At 39.7% G+C, this 19,413-nt stretch overlaps 3 protein-coding genes and 1 long non-coding RNA gene across 5 annotated transcripts; 2 read left to right on the top strand and 2 right to left on the bottom strand.

Moving 5' to 3' along the window:
• Window positions 1-215: 215 nt before the first annotated feature.
• On the bottom strand, window positions 216-4,093 carry rbm4.2 (RNA binding motif protein 4.2). 2 transcript variants are annotated; one of them, XM_017471533.3, is made up of 4 exons: window positions 3,987-4,093; window positions 2,744-3,177; window positions 1,610-2,361; window positions 216-1,392 (listed from the first exon to the last, which is right to left on the bottom strand). In XM_017471533.3, the coding sequence occupies exons 2-3, from the start codon at window positions 3,153-3,155 to the stop codon at window positions 1,628-1,630; spliced, it is 1,146 nt and encodes a 381-aa protein (XP_017327022.1). In that variant the 5' UTR covers window positions 3,156-3,177; window positions 3,987-4,093; the 3' UTR covers window positions 216-1,392; window positions 1,610-1,627. The 2 variants fall into 2 exon arrangements, with proteins under 2 accessions (XP_017327022.1, XP_017327023.1); XM_017471534.3 differs by having other exon boundaries at window positions 3,980-4,060.
• LOC124628333 (uncharacterized) lies at window positions 4,061-5,326 on the top strand. The gene is made up of 2 exons (XR_006982813.2): window positions 4,061-4,110; window positions 4,228-5,326. It is a non-coding gene; the product is annotated as an uncharacterized LOC124628333 (long non-coding RNA).
• A 245-nt stretch (window positions 5,327-5,571) lies between these two features.
• On the bottom strand, window positions 5,572-8,823 carry rbm4.3 (RNA binding motif protein 4.3). Its single transcript, XM_017471535.3, has 4 exons — window positions 8,755-8,823; window positions 7,262-7,706; window positions 6,515-7,174; window positions 5,572-6,210 (listed from the first exon to the last, which is right to left on the bottom strand). Exons 2-3 carry the CDS (start codon window positions 7,668-7,670, stop codon window positions 6,543-6,545), a joined length of 1,041 nt encoding a protein of 346 aa, XP_017327024.1. The 5' UTR covers window positions 7,671-7,706; window positions 8,755-8,823; the 3' UTR covers window positions 5,572-6,210; window positions 6,515-6,542.
• A 2,216-nt stretch (window positions 8,824-11,039) lies between these two features.
• On the top strand, window positions 11,040-17,757 carry tifa (TRAF interacting protein with forkhead associated domain). Its single transcript, XM_017471536.1, has 3 exons — window positions 11,040-11,310; window positions 16,242-16,351; window positions 16,536-17,757. Exon 3 carries the CDS (start codon window positions 16,574-16,576, stop codon window positions 17,147-17,149), a length of 576 nt encoding a protein of 191 aa, XP_017327025.1. The 5' UTR covers window positions 11,040-11,310; window positions 16,242-16,351; window positions 16,536-16,573; the 3' UTR covers window positions 17,150-17,757.
• The last annotated feature ends 1,656 nt before the right edge of the window (window positions 17,758-19,413 follow it).

The raw sequence follows: 19,413 nt of genomic DNA, 5'->3' as shown, positions 1-19,413 counted from the left end.
CCAAATGTGGTCATCCCCATTGACACACCTTAGTTAATTTATTGTAAATAAAATAAAAAGTTAAATAAATCAGACAGTGTGTAGTGAGCAGCCAGGAGGATCAGGAAAATGTCAACACTGAACTGGATATAAAAATATATTAGTTTAAGGGGGTAGGGTCAATATGTTTGGTTTTGAACCTTAAAGCAACGCACAACACAGCACATTTTTCCACCATAAAGTATTGGTTTATTTAAAAAAAAAAAGAAAAAAAAGGAAGATACAAAAAAAAAACAAAAAAAAAACACACGACTTCTTGAGGGAAATCAAATTTATAAACATCACAGATCTTACCAAGGCGCCCATACAGAAATGACTTTCACCAGAAGTCACTCAGGAGTCCCGAGTGATTGCTGGTCAGCACATTTCTATATTTACTCGATCTTACTTTACTATTATGTACAATCCTACCTCAGCTTTTCACCATACACTGCCACAAGGCAAACTCTGCACAAGTACCAGTTGTTCAAATAATCTAGCCCTGGCCTCTTACAAAATATCCTGTTGCCAATAGTCTGTATGGAAAAAAATTGTCTTTAAAGCATGTGTGCATGTAGAGATAAAATAATCCTCTCTTTAATCTTTCAAATTCATGACTGATGTACTTTGAATCTAATAAACTAACTCACCCTCAATCCCACATAGGGACAAAAAGTATCCAGAATCTTGATGTTACTTGAACATCTCAATTCGCCACTGTTCCAGCTCCCTAATTAAGTGTGCAGTACGAGAGACGAACAAGCATCAAGCAAGTGACAAGTCAGTGTCACAGAATGAAAGTAATAGGAATGTTTGTTTTGGGTTTCATTTTCTCCATAAAGCTTGGGGAAACCCCTCACTTAACGGTGATATCAAGAACTAAAACAGATCGTCATCACATGACATGCAATGCTTGCTAAATGAAATAAATCTTGAAACTGGCAGTGTTTTTAGCACCCCCAAACAAAGCACGCACACAAAGTAACTAAATGGCAGATCACATCAGGTCAGAAGCAAACAGCGACGATGCTTCTCAGTATGTGTGGAAAACTTTAAAATATTGTAGAAGAAATCTGCAAAAACTGAAATGCAAACATGCAAGGAACATTCTTACAAAGACTTGAACAAAAAATGTGTAATAAGAATTTAGTATTCACACTGGGCAATGCAGAAAAGTCTATCTTAACAGCTCTAAATAAGTCTGATAAAGTTAACCATTCAGAAGTTGAACGTGACTCTACATGATAATGGGCTGCGTGTGTCTTCTCAGTCCTGCTTCCTTCAAATCCAATCGTGTCTCCGGAAATATTTCTGTTCACCAGAGGAAGGTTGAAGGAATGACCGCTAAAAGAAAGTCCTGCTGTTTGAAAGCGCCTGGAAAGACAAAAATTTAGAAGATACATTTCTCAAATCACCACTCAGACTTAGCCACACAACCCGAGAGAAATTCTTTCCCTTTACGACTTTAAACACTTGACGTGTTACATAATCATATTTCTTTGCTCTTAAAAACTGTCAGTGAAATGTGCATCGCAATACACCCTTGCGATCAGAACAAAACCACGCTGAGTCACGCCCCCCATTCGCTCACCTTGGCATTGCGCGCGGCTTAGTATTCATACCGAGCCCGATCAGTGGGGGTGTCCCTGGCCCGCGACACGCTGTACGAGCTGCTCCTTGAAACCGGGGAAAGACGCGAGCGCTCATACGAGTAGCCCTCAGAGCCGGCGCCGACTCTTCGGATCGGGCTACGGTCCCGCGAGTAGTACGCCGAGGCCGCGGTGGCAGAGGACGGTGGCGGTACAGCACGTCGGTCATAAGGGTCAAGGCTGGAAGGAGCCAACCGCATCCTTGAGAGAGAGGAAGAAGAGAGAGGGGGAGGAGGGGGAATGGAGAAACGTCTATCCTCGAGATAGCTAGAAGCAAACGGCCGAGCCCGATACTTCTCATAGAAATCGATGCTGCCGTAGTGCTCGTATGAGGTGGCCCTCTCTGGTAAGACACTCATCGGTTTGCTGAGGTACCGAGTTTCCCCAGCATACTCTCGTGAAATCCCATAGGTGGGGGTGTGACTCACTGTCGGGACAGGGGGCAGTGCTGCTGGATAGCTCCGGCTGGGGAACGCTGCAGGGCCTCCACTGCCAAAAGCAGGACCTGCTCTAGGGAAACCCCTGGCACCACGGATTCCCCCCATGTGACCGCCGCCAAAGCTACCGTTCTGACTGCGCCTGCAGTCTTTGGACCAGTGACCGGGTTCTCCGCAGACGTAACAGCCGGTTATGTCTCCCATGCCGGGCACAGTGCGGAGGCGACTGGTGGACAGTTGTACATTAATCACCTTACCTTATGAGAGGAAGAGAAGACACGCAAGACATTGTCAAATAAACTTTCGCTTTTGCCATCACATCCAAGAGCATGAACAAAACCCATAACGCATTGACTCACTGTGGGATCTTGTATGCATCTAGTTCCTGATTAGACTATGTACTTACGCACTGAAACGTTACATGAATGTAGACAAACAAAACGCTAATTAATTAGTTAGAAGGTAAGGAAAAAGTAGCGTGGCACCCGGTAACCGTAAAAAAACAAACAAAAAAAACTATCGCTTCTTCTTAGACAGATGGGAAGAATTCTGCACCTACTCAACTAGAAATACAAATCAAGAAAAACTTTAAACTCTGAATAGCTCTGCCTTTCTTCGTTTTTCTGTGAGAGAGTTCACCTTGGAAGGTAGCGTTGTCCAGCGCATTGATGGCCTCCATCGCATCTTCTCTTCTCTCCATGTGGACGAAAGCATAGTCCTTCACAATGTCGCACTCAACCACAGGACCATACTCCTCAAACTTGTCGCGCAGCTCCTGATTAGTGCAGCTACTGCTAATGTTGCCTACGTGCAGTTTGGTAGTTCCTTTGGGCTTCCCTCGACTCATCTCCACATTCATGGCCTGCCCGTGCAATTCGTGGTGGTGAAGTTTACGCACGGCCTCCTCGGCTTCCTTTTGGGAATCCATGTGCACAAAGCCAAAGTTTCTCAGCACGTCGCAATCCGCAACTTTGCCATATTGCGAGAAAAGACTGCGCAGGTCTTCTTTGGTCGCACTCGAAGAAAGGTTGCCGACAAAGATCTTAACCATCTTTACTGCCGATTTATTGTTCCTGGGTAGAAAGTATAGTTGCGAGATTCACGTTATACAAGTTTCGTCGAGCGATATGGTTTAGCTAGCTTGCTAACAGATCACTTTAACGCGAGTCTAATGAGCTCGGAGTTACTCACCGGCCCTTTAAACTTATTAATATTTTTAACCGCGGCATAACGCTCATGTATGATTAACGATGAAATGCCAAGGGAAAACACACACACACAACCGACTACCGAAAGCGTTAAACGGAGCGGTATAGGAGCTAATGACCCAGCTAGCCAAAACGTTGGAGTTGTGCTAGCTGTATTATTAATGCCATGTTGCAGTCGGTAGTGTTCAGTCACCTCGGCTTTTAACAAGCATCGGGTGTTTATCCGGTGTTCAAACGTCTGAATCTCTTGCTGAATAAGAGTTTGAGCGACGACACGGACGTCTGTAACTAACCGGCCGTGAGTAGGTCGCTAGCAAGCCTGTAAAGTTAGCCAAAGCTCCGTTAAAACCGCCGACGAATGTACTAAACAGTGTGTAAATACACACCAGTGTGTGTTCCCGTCAGCCACTCAGGGCGCGTTTCTGTTTTTGTAAACTATTTAGTACAGTGCGCGTAAACCCGTGTTATCAACACGAGGCCATAAAAGTTAGCCATAGCTAGCTAACCGAGTTAGCTCCCCGGGAGACGTCACGAAAACACTAGGCAACAACAAACAAAAAATAAAGAGAGGCAGACCAGAGCAAATATTCTGCTATGGATTTATGTAATCTAAGAAACAAGTAATAACTGCATTTTTATAAGATAAGCATTCGTTTCAAACATTCACCTCTTACCGTAGAAACAATTACGAAAGCAACCGCCAAATGAATAAATCACGAAATGGCGTCGCCAGGAAGTCGACAAAGCACTTCCGGTACAGGGAAAGCTCCACACAGCGTTTCACCCGCGTTGAAAAATGTAGGTAAAAAACAAAAAAACCTTACATATATACAGTCCGTCGTCTTACGAGAAACTAATCGGTAATTAATTAAACCCATAATTAAAAGAGATCCTTTATTTTTTGTATTATTTCAGTGTGAAGCGGGCGACGGTAGCCTAGGGAGTAAGACGCTGGACTACTGCTCAGAAGATCCTGAGTTCAAATCCCAGCACCACTAAGCCGTCACTGCTGGGCCCTGGAGCAAAACCCTCAGCCATCACCTGCCCAGCTAATGGGGTCTGTTAAATGCCATAAATGTAAATGAATTAGTCCTTTATCAGGTTAGTACTGGTGTGACAGTTACTGTCATGAATATACACCTGTGTAGATGAACTACTTTTAACGTAAGCTAAATATTATTGCTAGCAATGATTTAAATATATATTTCCATCTCTTGCATTCATTCACAACTGTAACGGAAATCGTGTGTGTGGGGGGAAAAAAAAAACCACAGTACAACTTTTGCCAAAATAATTTTTTTTATTGTGCAATTTCATGAACGGCAGCTTATCTGAATGTTATTCCAATATAGTTAACCTGCATGCACTAAGGTATCAAACAGTTTAAAAATTGAAAAGACACATTTACAAAATTTACACAATACCCCATAGGAAAAATATATAAACCCATGCACGGCCTGACCTGGAACAGCCCCTTTTTTTATTCCCCAGGATGCTTGCCTGTATTACATAAAGTCCACCCATGAGGAAGTGTTACCTGATCAGCCAGCTTTTCTTATAGACTTATCTAAAGTACACCCTCATACAGCACTATAATAAGGATTGTGGAACAATGCTGTTTTCCAAACCCATTACTAGACAGCTTGAGTTTATACGTATATGACTTAAAAACAAGCCAAAACCCACCCTTTCCCAGTGAAACTTTTTAGAAAAAAACTTGCAAAATATCTACCTTTACTTAAGTTTCCTGAAAATGCCAATTATCCAGCAGCCTTATTGCTTTTCTTCCTCCACTTGCAACTTAAAAGACATGCAACATCATTAAAACACCACAATCAACTTACCTGAGTTTGTGTCAGTCAACTGGCAAGCAGTTTAATAAGGTGAAGGGCTGATTGTGTTTTAAGTGCTTAAAACTTTGTCAATGGGCAATTCAGGCTCACAGCATTCAGAAGAGAGGATGTTAGATATGGCTGTTAGGCATGTGGGAACAGGTGGTTTAGAGTTAGAAGGGGATACGAGGGGCATAATCTAATAGCGAGCATCGCTTAAGGTGTCAAATGATCTATTGCAGTGGACATGGCAATATTCTGCATTACTGAGAGACAGCTAGCAGGAAGTTCCAACAGCGTTGCACCTCCCTCACGCACGCTCAAGTGACGCGTTTATCGTCAAAAACTGACACACTGGATTATTTTTAATTAATATTAAAGTGATGTTTCAAAGGGAAGACAAATAAAGATAAAACAAATCGACGCATTAGTGTGAGACTTTTTATTTAAAAAAGAAACGATCCCTAAAAGAGTACATCGTATTAGAGGGGATGCCATTCTGACTAAATGTCAATCTAAAAGGTAAAACCTCAATTGAACAGTAGTCGCAATTATTGCTGACCTATTAGATGTTTAGATCGCAAGGCGCACACGTGTACCCATTAATTCTAAAGACGTGGCACTGTTCAGACGTTTTTACAGGGTTGAAGAAACAAAAGAGGGATGGGTTTCAAATAAAACAAAAGCGTTTTGATCTCACAAAAGGAAAGGAAAAAAAAAAAAAGTTACAAAATGTACACAATTTTGAACAAATAACAGCTTTAAGAGTTACCGGCTTGACAAGATCTAAAACTTTTAGCTTGTCTGCTGGATGCTTTCAGTCCAATAACCTACTGAACTCTATACAGTAAAAAAAACAAGCCGAACAGAATAAGCAAATTACAGTTTAGCAAGAGGACGAAATTGAGTCGGGTAAAAATCATTTAAGTTTAAAGCGTGAAGTCCGCACTAGAACTCTTCTGATAAGCGAGGCGCAGGCAAACGAAACGCGCTCCGTCAGACGAGGGGCGAATCGCGTCATGTGCACCTGGAGGCAACGACGACGATCTTGTCGAATAAATTACACCTGAAAAGAGAGCAAACCACATGAGTCAAGTGCCTAGGAGAACCATTTGATACTGCACTGATCAAGCCCACTGTGCCTTTTTTAAATTAAACACAATAATGCCTTTTCGCAAAGTTTGTTTACTTTTACGCGCCTTGGCTAGACCACATGGTTAGTTCACTTTAGCCTTAATCATATTAGCTGATACAGCTGTATATTATGCATTCCCCTCACGTTACGCATCAATCAACAGCACGCAACGCAGGTTTAAGTGAAAGACTGGATCTTGCTTTAGGAAAACACTTTTAAGCCCCTTAGGCCTCACCTTAGGTACACAAGTGCAGATTCACACTTTAGTATGTATAGCGCGGAGGTGGTGGCGGCGGAGGCACCCTTTCAGTGTAGGGGTCCCTGGAACGAGGCGCATTGTACATTTGGTTCCGAGACATGGAAAGAGGCGAGAGACGGGAGCGCTCGTATGAATAGCCATTTCCAGCAGAGGCTGGAGGGGCTGGCGGTGCCCTTCCGATGGGGCTACGATCGCGGAAAAACGAAGACGGCGGGGGTGGGAGAGGGCGTCGATCGTAGGGGTCGATATTGGAAGGGGGCATGCGCTCTCTCATCATGCCTGAAGGGGGTGGCGGGGGTGGCGGGATGCCGCCCATACGGCGATCCTCATATGAGGGCATACCATAAGGACGAGCACGAAATTTCTCATAATAATCCACTACCCCATTGCCCTCACGATCACCACCACCGTAGCCACCCCCAGGAAAGGGGGGGCGTCTGGGTGGAGGGGGTGGGGGTGGAGGTACGGCAGGGGGGTAACCAGGAGGACCAAAGCGGCCTCTGCCAAAACCAGGAGGGCCTGGCTGTGGGTGGTCACCAGGGAAACGAGGTGGCCAATAGCCACCTCTCTCTGGAGGACCGTAACCATCCTCATCTCGCGGTCGGCTTTTGGAGATCTGGACATGAATCCTTTTGCCTGGGAAATAAAGAAAACAGGCTATTACAAAAACATCAATAAATGCACACAAACTCAATACAATCTCAAGTGCTGAGAATTTCCTACCTTGGAAATCAGAGTTGTCCAAACCCTTAATGGCATCCATGGCCTCATCAGAGTTGTTCATGTGTATAAACGCGAAGTTTTTTATAATAGAACACTCCGTTACCGTCCCATAATCTTCAAACAGAGCTCTGAGCTCATCCTCTGCACCTTTCTCAACATTGGCCACGTGCAACTTGACCGGGCCCTGGTTTTTGCCGTGGCTGGCCTCAACATTAATGGGAGTGCCATGTAGCTTGTACAAATGGAGGTTGCGTATGGCCTTTGTGGCATTCTTGCGATCGTCCATATGAACGAAGGCAAAGTTCTTGATGATGGCACACTCTGTGACGGTGCCATACTGAGCAAACAGACCTTTGATTTCATCACTCTCTGCCTGGGGTGGCAGGTTCCCAACGAAGATCTTCACCATTGTTTGGGGTGAACAGAAAGCAGAGCCTGAAACACACTGAGAAATGGATAGGGTTGATCAGATATGCAAAACAATCATTCTTAACTTGAAGAGAAAACAGGTGGAGCAAGAATAAATGCCCTCCATCTCTATTCATATGACTAAATAATCAACTGTTCATTAGAAGTATACAACTTCATGTTAGGTCTGAAGTTAAACGTATCCAACAGGAGCACTGGGCCACTAAGCGTACCTGCTCTGTGAAGACACGTTTACTAAACCAGCCGGTTAGCTCTCTATACAACATGGCGGTGCATGATATAAACCAAGTGTATTCAAAAACTTAAAATAAATAATAATAATAATAATAATAATAATAATAACAACAACAATAATAATAATAATCTTATAAGAGCACATTCTAGACACGACGGACTAAACTCGGTTATTAATCCGACTTCATGCAGGATTATGATAGCCTTCTTCACCTGGCTAACGTGCTAATGCTAAGTCCGCCAATGGGATATACCATCTCACAATAAATGTCGACCGCGTTATGGAAACGTTCAAGAACGCAACAGCCAAGAAAACATTTACAAGATAGCTATGACATTATATGTATAAAGTTTAAGGTCGACTTTAAAGCCTCGTTACACGGTTGGTAGTGTACAATGAATGGCGGAAAGGCGCGAGGCAGCGACTTAAAATGGCGCCCGCTTTAGCTCTGAAGCTAGCTAAAGGGGGAACACGGACTGCCTCAAACTGCTAAATGGATAAACTTATTTTCGGATATGTTGAAAGCGGCTTTTCAATTAAAACGAGTTATATAACTTAGTTCGGTTTCCCCGAACAGAGTTTTAGCACTAGTTTCAAATAACACTATTAGCAATATTTGCAAACGCAGCGATATCGAAAGTTAACACTGCAAACTAGAAACAGAGCAGCTGAGGCGCAAAACAAACTTAAGGAGACTAAATATACAAACACGCGGAAATTTCGAATTCGGATTTCGAATCTTCAGAAAACAGCATTTCATAGTACAAAAATTGCATTAACACTATTATTAACGACAATTATTACCAGTACTGGCGTAGGAACAACTTACCACTTCCCCCACGCCACAATGAAAGGAAACAGGAACAGTTGTCGTGTTAAATCTGCTGGTTTTAGCCCCGCCCGCTCACACGCTCAGCCAATCAGCGTGAGGCTACGTCCAAAACGCATACTTCCATACTATATCGTTCATAAAATAGTACGTATCACAGACGGTACCGTACTAATGAGTACAGTAGTATGTGTTCTTGGACGTAACTTGAACATACCGCAAGGATGCGCTCCTTCTAGCGGGCTTAAATGAGACAGTCAGTACGTTTACATGGACAACAATATTCCGATATTAACCCGATTAAGACAATACTCTGATTAAGAAACTACCATGTAAATACGTACACACCTTAATCACACTATTAACACTATTAACCACGCCGTATTTTGCGACAGGACACATACACACACTGCAGTGCGCAACCGTTTGATGGCAAACAAGAGAGCCCGGCTGGTCCGAAATCGCATAAGTATGCGCAGCCCACGGCTTCAAGCAGTCGTCTATTTGCACGTATAGCAGGACAAATAATTAATTGCACTTGAAGCTTTTGTAAAATTAAAAATGAAACACACAAAACTGTATACAGTACCATAACGAAGACAAAAAAATTTATGTCAATACGTGAAATTCTGGAGGAAACGTCAGACGGCGTGGCATGGGGACGTAATGGCGTGTGCCGTTAATCTCTATGTCCTATAACATGTAAAACCCGAACATGAAAGGAATATTCTAAAAGCAACTCATGTAAACGCCTTAATCACAATATTGTCTTTTTCAGAATAAGGTCAAAAAATAGATTATTGCTGTCCATGTAAACATAGTCACTGTGAGGAGGAGAAATAGGGAAATAATTCTTGAATTGTGTAGTCTTTTTCTAGCCATAAGGTCATACCCTCTTATTTTTAGAATTATTCTCAAAACTCATATTGATCTTTCATAAACAATCTTGCTGCATTTTTATTATGTACAGTTGTGAATCTGGATTTATAACTGAGGAAGTGGGCACAAATGTGCACACTCAATACAGTAAACCCCAAGGCAAGGTGGTCTGCCTTTTCCAATGTCTGTATATTTTTAGTATAATTTTTAGGGAAGGCCAATCAACAATTTTTCTGTTTCATCAAAAGTATTGGGTAATTGAGCAGCAGTGGTTCAGCAGTTAAGTCAATGGATTACTGGGTTACTGCTCAGAAGGTTGGGAGTTCAAGCCCCAGCACTACCAAGCTGTCACTGTTGGACCCTTGAGCAAGACCCTTAATCCTATCTGCTGCAGGGGCACTGTATCATGGCTGACAGTGTACTCTGACCCCAGCTTCCTAACAAGCTGGGATATGCAGGGGAAAAAAAAGAAAGAAAAGAATTTCACTGTGCTGTAATGTATACGTTACAAATAAAGGCTTCTTCCTTAAAAATGGTGCCTACTCAATTAATTTAAACCCAGTTGTTATTTGCATTTGGCTATCATTCTAAATATACTACTGTTTTTTCCTTGAACAAACTCCCAATTCTTTATCACACCAACTTTAATAGTTTTTTAAATTATTATTCCGTTCAGACTAAAACAGGAATTCAACCAGGTTTTGATCATGAGACCCAATGTTTTCAGCTTATTTACATAAACAGTCTACAAAAAGCATGCAGATTCAATCAACAATACATCTGTTAGTACAACCTCCAGGTTTCTATGAAACTGAAATGATTTAAATCAGCATCAAAGTGGTTTGAAAACTCATGTCTGACACGTAACACCAAAAAATGTTTCTATATGCTTCTTATCTAGAAGATAATTTAACATCTGATCATTTAAATCACCTAACTGCAAAACTTCCTTTAGTTAAACACCATGGCAGTACACTGTGTTTATATGTGGAGCTCACTCTGTGCTGTTTTGTATGTACAGTTGAAAGAAAATGAATACACACCCTTTAACTATTTCCTTATTTATTTGGCCTAATGTGGAAATAAAATAGAATACATCTACACAGTACACAGCATCATATGCAAGCATGTAGTCTACTAGCATAATTTTAAAAGTCAGAACAGTCCAGACTTAGAGCTGATACGGTGTATACAGCTTGGGGGAAAACGCTGTCCCAGTATGCGGTAGTCTTGGTTATAATTGCCCTGCATTGTTTTCCAGAAAGGGTTGCTTGGGCAACTGTGTTGCCTGGGTAAAGATAATCAGCACTTCTTGTTTGTTTCCTAATCCTGGAGACAGACAGGTTCAGGAGGGTGGTCACATTACAGCCAATTATTCTCTCGGATGATGCTCTGTAGCCAGGCCTTGTCCTGTGTGGTGGATGGGCTGAACAAGCACGAGAACAACACTGACTGTGGTAGATGGTACATTTTCAATTGCCTCAGAAAGTACATCCAAACGGAGATTTTCCTGAGAGTACTCCAGTACTAAGAGAAGAAAGTTGTTGATCCACCTACAAGGAGAGTCCAACACAGACATCTGGGAGAGTTTGGCCTGTTGGAGCTAAGGGAAGATTAAGTGCAGACAGAATCTCCAGATCTGTGCAATTCAGATCTTCAGGGTTTGTTTCAGATGAGGTAAGACAAAATAATGAGAGATTTGGAACAAAAGCAAAGCAATGGATATATATATATAAATAAAAATACATAAATAAATAAATATATGTTGTCGTTTAGGTCATAGATGATGGATTATATGGGCAGAGTTAAAGGTCCAATGACTGATAAATAATGTGTGTAAGGCTCGACATGACAGTTGATTAACACGCTTTATTAAGGCTGGAAATATGGAGACAGACCATGGAGGAGGGAGGGGGATGGCTGGGCAGTTAAGGTAACAGTGTGAGCACGACTTGGTAAGAGGTGTGAACTGTGAGAGAGGAGGTTGGGTGTGGTGAGAAGTGGGGTTATTTTTCAGCTTTTCAAATCTGCAGTAGATCTCATCTTTTGGACATTTGGTGGGCATCAGTTGGGAGTCTAGTTCTTTTTTTGGTTGATGAGAGTCTGCATTTCTTTTTAAAACTAATGATGGCTCATTAACAGAGGAGCATTTTTTCAGTTTCTGCAGTTTGAAGGTTTTACAGGGTATGCTTGGCTGTTTTAAAGAGGCCTTCATCCCCACTTATAGAGGTATAAATATAAAAAAAGGGAGACACACCTTGTCTGCCATTCCTAGAGCCATCTTAAATCACACAGCTGTAAATGTTACAGCTGTCATCTGATATAATTTTTTTTGTTGTTGTTATTCCTATTTTATATTATAAAAGAATACAAGACTACAATCTTAGGAAAAAAACAACCCTTAAAAAGTAATATCTAGAACCCTTAAGATTTTATCAGATTTTGCTCTTCTGGGTAACCCTTAAAGGTTCCTTAAAGCATAATTCCTTATCGTGAAGGGTTCCAAACTATAACAGTTACAAAATATTTTGAGGATGTACAAAATATCAAATTTGAAATTGATGAGGATGAGAATAAATGGTGCCACCACACTGCCACAGCACTGCCATGTCCTGTTTCAAGCGCTCAGGAGAGTTGCCATAAGACACACACACACAAGATCAGATAGCAAAGTCTCTCAGTTTATTCAAAAATACAAGAGTTTATATATCAGACAATCAGACAGTTAGGTGCCTCAACAACAGTGTGCTCACTGTTCAAGGTAAAATGGTGGGCCGTCGGTACATCCCGTACCAGGTGCAATATAAGAGAAACTAGGAGATAATGACACATTCCTGTGATATTGGTTGTTGAGGAGACAAGAAAAAGGTCACAGTGTTCTCAAGAGAGAGAGAGAGAGAGCATTCATAAACTCATGAGCTAAAGTAAGAGAGCATGCCATATTAATATTTATCAATAACACTTTTAGTAAGCTAACAACCCTTGGCTATTTTTCTATGAGTGTGGAGAAGTATGTGATTTGGAAAATGAAAACTTTCACACAGTCACAGATAGGGTGTAACTTATATAGAGGGTTTGCTTACTCTCTATACAGTATGTACATTCATGTGAAAAAATAAGTACACCCCATGGGAATCGATGATGTTTTTGACATATTTGGACAAGCAATCATCTTTGAAACATTTGACTCATAGGCATGCACAGAAAAAGGCATTTTCTGAAGGTCTTACAGAACTCTTTATATCTTTGCATGATGACACCACACACCTCAATAGCAAAGGGAACATCAGACACTAGATGTGAGAGATTTAAATAAGACAGGTCTTTTGTCCTCATCAATCCTGAAAAATTTAACAATAATTTTCAGGAGTACAGAAATAAATTAACTTCCTGATGAACACATTTAAACCTAATTTAATAGGCTGCAAACACCGACGATATGTCATGACCGCCAAGGGCAAGTCCACCATGGACCACTAGAGGGCATGTCTGTGTTATGCTTGTGTTATACTTGTGTTATTTGCACAATGTTTTTGATTAGCTAGCATTTTTGTTAGTGTTTACTTTCTAGTTTATTTAGTTCTGATAATCCTGGTTCCTAGCATGTTTACTCCTCGTGTTTTTTCCTTAAGTCCGATTCCTTGAGCCTGTTCCCTGTGTTGTTCTGCAATAAGTTTTGCATGTGTATCCGCCTCTCTGAACTCTCCCCCGTGACACAAAAATAAAAATGACAAGCATAAAATTGCCTATTTGGGAGTTGTGAAACCTTAGCTGTGTCAGAAGTATTCTGCTTATGAGGAAGGCATGCATCAAGACTCTTCTCTGTTCTGGCACCTAGTTGGTGGAATGAACTTCCATAGATGTCAGAACATCTGAGTCCCTTGCAATCTTCAAACAATGACTAAGGACCTACCTCTTCTGGAGGTACATAAATTAGCACTTTAATAAAAAAAGAATTGTGTTGTCTGCGCATTCTCTTACTCTTACCCCAACAGAGTTTCTGACTGATGGTATTCTTTGACCTAGTGAACCAGTATCAGGATGTATTTATTGATAGAGACTTCAAAGCATTTCTGTAAGTCTCTAAGTTCATCTGCCAAATGTCATAAATCTTCAATCAAATGTAAGTAGAAAGCACCTGCCTTGATGCCTATGCTGTCTCAAAGGCCAATTGTCTTATAAAGACAGTGCTTTAATATTGTGAAAGTAGCTATAAGAAAATGCTTCAAGACAGGCCAGGTTACACACATACATTAATGGTAACTAATCCTAAAGTCCATTATATAAGATGGAATAAAGCATGGATAGGTAAAATGGAACTAATATTCTACACCAGTCATTTCTCACTAGAATAAAATCTTAAATCAAAAAATCCATGGTGTTTTCCATTGCTTTTTTTGTACAGGATGGCTTACACACTGGATCATTAGATGAGTAGGACAGTGTATTCAAAAATCAGCACCTTGGAAAACAGTAGTCAATGAAAACATCGATTAGGACATGCCTTTATGCCTTCCTGTCTCCAAATACAGCCTTACTTGGAAATGAAAATAACAACAACATGGAAGATTATGGGTAAATTGTCGAGCCGAGTCATACTCAAGTAGCTCAAGTAGGAATAGCTCAAATACAAAAAGTGTTTTTCCTGTTCACAATGAACAATCCTAAACTAGGTTGAACTAGGTGAGTTAGAGCCACAATCCTCAAACAGGGGTCAGTGAAATATAGGGTGATCCATGATTTTAAAATGTTAGTGGAAATTACAATTCACCTTTAATAGAGTTATTAAAGTAAGTACTGTATTGTTAAGGTAACTTACATATGTGACTTAGAACAGGTTCAATCCAAGCCTAAATAAGTCAAAAACAAGTAGGCCTATAAATAATTTTAACTTGAATCTAATGACAATTCATTCATTTGTCCTCAGTAATCACTTTATTTGAGGTGGGAAACTGGGAAACAGTGCCCATGAGATGGGAAAACACCATGATCATGTCAGTGCACCATGCATACATACACATTAACACACACACATTCACACCTAGGGGCAATTTAGTCAATTCACCCTCTTGTATGTTTTTGGGAGTTTAGAGTAAACCAAAGAACCCCACATAAGCATCAAAATGGGTAAAGCATCTACACAACACTGCATCATCTCTTATAACAATTTAAATTTTAATATAAATACACTCCAAGGGGAACAATGGATCAAGCCCAAATCATTCAGCAGGAAATTAGCCAGAATTAAACAAATAGATAAAGTAACTTGTTATCTGATAGCTTTTTCCTTTTTCCTTTGATTTCTCTATTATTATTATTATTATTATTATTATTATTATTATTATTATTATTATTATTATTATTATTATTATTTTACATTTTGTATTTTATTTTATTTTTTACTTTATTTTAATTGTGTACACCCAGACATGTGTTTTTTACATAAAACATTTTAATCATGACTTTTCATTGCATACAAGAAGAATTTGAATACAAGAAGAAGAAGAAGAAGAAGAAGAAGAATAGAATACAAGAAGAAGAAGAATACATGAAGACTTTTCCTTTACATACAAGAAGAAACAGTGAATTTCTCTGTTTCTAACTTTCCCCAAAAACAGTTCACTACAGCAAATGGTGGCACAGGAGGTCTCAGGAGTGCATTTGTTTAATTCTTGCAATTTTTCTGACCACCAATGGTGTGGAGTTATTATATTTAGTTCCATGAAAAGCTTAATATTTTTGCCATTTTGGGCTTGGGCCATTATTTATTTAATTATTTTTGTTCTGTTAATGTTCCTAATATCTAAATATCTTGGATGATGATTATAAAATAAAATATTTTTCACTTAAAGGGGTCCATGGCAGCAAATAAATAAATAAATAAAATAAAATAAAAATAAAAGTTGAAAAACCCTGAGTTAAACCCCGACCGTAAAGACAGCCTTCAAGATCGTCGGGGATTTCCCCAAGGGTTAATGGCCAGGGAATAAGGGAAAGTTAAAATGAGCACTGAAACAGAAACATGGTCTCAAAGACAGAACTGTGTATTATGGTGTCTATATCTGTATCTATATCAGCTACTGCTCATATATATATATATATATATATATATATATATATATATATATATATATATATATATATATATATATATATATATATATATATATATATATATATATATATATATATATATATATATATATATATATATATGAATGATAAGGTCACAGTAATAAAGTAGACAAAAATAATAAATACTGCTGTAATCTTTTGAGAAGAGCTTCTTTAAGGCAGGACAAACACCGGCACGTGACCATGATTTATTTTCTACCTGGATCTGATATATTATAGTATTGTGTGTTTGGGCACAAAAAAAAATAGTTCTACAACCTTACAAGTTTTAAATCCGTGATTGCAACACTGAGTGTCACATATCTGGAATAAATTTCATTATACAGTAGTTTATTTCATATCGAAATTATTTAAAAGAAGGCTATTGCGCAACGCTGGACTTTCCATGTCACGTGGAGCAGTTGTTCTGTAGGAGCTGACGCAATCACCTTCTGTTTCCGCCCCTTGTCTGTGTGTGTGTCTGAAAACAACAGAGCTCCGTTAGTTTGAAGATGAGCAATGTGCTACACAGTCGAAGAGTGTTTCACTCCAAAGCAGAAGACAAAAGCAGGACGTGTTTAAGATAGTGCTTTGGTGTTAAAAGGTAGGCTAATCCAAAACAATAATAGCAAAAGTAGCAGCACTTATTTATTTAACTTATGTATGTAGTTATAACAATTCATAACTACTCTTTTTTAATGTAACTGTACACCTACTATGATGTTGTTTAGCTTGTGAAGCATACTTACCTGTGTTAAAATGGTTTTACTTTGGTTTCTGTCCTGTAGTTGACATTCTAAAGAGAAGTCTGAGATCACCCAGAACAATGCTGGCTGTATCTCAAACCATGGTGACGGAGGAAAGCCTCACCTGTCTCCACATTCAGCTGTATCATCCAGACCAGTCCACGCAACCTCTGTTCAGCTTTCTGCGCATGAAAGAACCTTACAAGATCAGCGTCGAAGATCCCATCAGGCTGGGCCGAGATGGACAGTCGTGCTCGTTTGTGCTGAATGACACCCGTGTCTCCCGAAAGCAGCTCTCCATCCAGGGGTATCGCAAGGCTGGTAGCCCAAACCTACACTTCACTGTGCAGAACATGAGCCAGAGAAGCAAGGTTATGGTAAACGGGTATGAACTGGGCCATCTGGAGCGGGCTGATCTGCAGGAAAAGGCCCTGCTCAGATTTAGCAAGTATGAGTTGCTGATTTGGCAAGAGCCTGGTGAGGCACAGGAGAGATTTGAAGTTTTGTTTGAAAAGCTGAATGTTTCCCCGTCAAGGGAAATGGGTATAGACGTGCCATGCAGGATAGCAGTGATGGATACAGGTGTGAGAAACTGTCAGAATGGACCACCAATGATTCCAGAGCCACTGGAAAGTGATGAGACACTGTATATGTAGCAGTCAAGAGAACATTTTTAGGGATCCAAAGATGAGCCGAGGGGTTATTTTTAGTGCAAGGATGGTACGAGGCTGCTGATTTAGCACATGACATTTCCTCATTTCATTGTGTATGAGGACAAACATGTTCACAGTTACAGAGTTTTGGTTCTGTTCTGTCATTCTTGTCATGTTTTTTTTTTCTTGCCTGAACTCTATCTTTTGATTCTGTTACTTAAATACTTTTTGTAAATTGTTGACAAATAGTTGAACAATATTTTGAGTAGCATTTCTGACTCGTTTACTATATTTTTTTGCTAACTGCCACTGAGGCAGATGTTTAGCTTCTCTCTCTGTATAAAATTGTCATAAACACTTAACTGCACATTATTATTTATCTAAGACTATCATTAAGACTAACTACCATGCATTTATTTAGTATGTACATATATAGTGTTACACAGGCCATGGTAAAGTGTACAATAGCATACCATCCTTTTAAAAAATGTGAATTAGTTAAAGAAGCATTATTATTATTATTATTATTATTATTATTATTATTATTATGAACATGTCTCTTTTTTAACCATAATTCTGTTTTAAACAAATAAAAACAATCTTGCAAACTTGCTGGAGTATTCAAAAATTTATTTAAAAATATTTAAAAAATTAAATGACATGAGATAACTTCTTGTTGTACAGTAATTCCAGTGAACACATTGTATGAACTACTGTGAAAGAAAGGGTGAACAATGTTTTCTCAAATATGTCAAGTATTCAGCACATTCTTTCAGTACAGATTACACTGAATGATAATAGACTTGAATTGGATTTAAAGTAAACATTAGGTCACATCTGGGTCATCAAGGCTCCTGTCTTATAGCCCTGTGAGAACAACTAAAAAAGCAGACACTGCCCTGGGCTGTTTCTCAGAAACCTGCAACAGGAAGCTCCTAGTCAGACACCCAGTCATAAGACCTGGTGCAGTGCAGAAGCTAGAAAACATATCTGGTTGATGAGTTACATTAAAATGTCTTTTGATCATTTGTAGGAGAGCCCTCTAAGATCCAGAATCAGCTGCTAAACCAATGAAAAGGCAAAAGGTTAAAAATACAAAATCAGATTTCATTGTTTGTTTCTTGTACGTTTGAAGGAGACACACAAATTACGTAATGCTATATTATCATCATATTCAGTAACTGCTTTTCCCGGTCAGGGTTACAGTACATCCGGAGCCAATTCCCGGAAGACTGGCTAAGAAATACGACCTGTATGGGAACATTGATAGGCGCCATACACACATTCACCCACTTGTTCACACATGGGGCAATTTTAGAGTCACCAACTGACTTACTGAAATGTTTTTGGGAGGTGGGAAGACACCTGAGTACCTGCAGGAGATCCATTGGGAGAACATATGAAACTCCACACAGCCCTGAGCTTAGGATCAATCCCCATCCCCCAAAGCTCAATACACATAAGAACGACAACAACAAAAAAAACCTGTCCAGCAGGTTTATGGCACAGGGCCATAAAATTACATGACAGAACTCTTATCTTATCAGTATAGGTGGGTACCGATGGGAAAAGGATTCTTAAACTCAGTTAAGTTGAAGGTGTATTAGAAGCCGAAAGAGTTGAGCTCATGGTGAAGTTGAAGCACTGAGGGGAATTTACTTTATTTCACTGAGTGACACCAGTTTTTGTCATAGCAGAGTCAAGGGTTATAGTAAACTGAAACTAAAATGATGAAATGTTTTGTGAACAGAAATGAATTCAGCGAGAAACTATGTATAATGTGATAATCATCTCTAGTAAAACCAACTGAAATTTATTTTTAAATAAATGGGTTCTATGTACACAAATGGTACATGATGATACAACTACAACTAAATGAAAAATGTCATGGTGTTCTCTCTACATTATCCAGTTTTCTCCCACTTCCAAATAACTTATTGGGGACTTTATATTGCACCTAGATGTAGTCTCTAGATCCAGGGTGCATTCCCACTTCCCACGCGTTCAGTGTTACAGTATATCCACCACAGCCTGATCAGGATAAAGTGGATAACTGGAGATGAATGAATAAATCTTAAACATGCCACATTAATTAAACATTAATAAAACAAAACAAAACCCCCCAACATTATGATGAAATTACAAAGGACCATAACTTACAGGCCCTATAAGATTACCTGGTAAATTTTAGTTTTAAGTATTGTCATCAGTTCTATTACCATTGTCCAATGGTATAAGTATTTCCCATTGTAGATTTAACGATAGTT

Source organism: Ictalurus punctatus, chromosome 7 (assembly GCF_001660625.3).
Source record: "Ictalurus punctatus breed USDA103 chromosome 7, Coco_2.0, whole genome shotgun sequence".
Classification (NCBI taxonomy): domain Eukaryota; kingdom Metazoa; phylum Chordata; class Actinopteri; order Siluriformes; family Ictaluridae; genus Ictalurus; species Ictalurus punctatus.
Note: the sequence above shows the minus strand (reverse complement) of the source record. Positions and strands in the feature narration are given on the sequence as shown.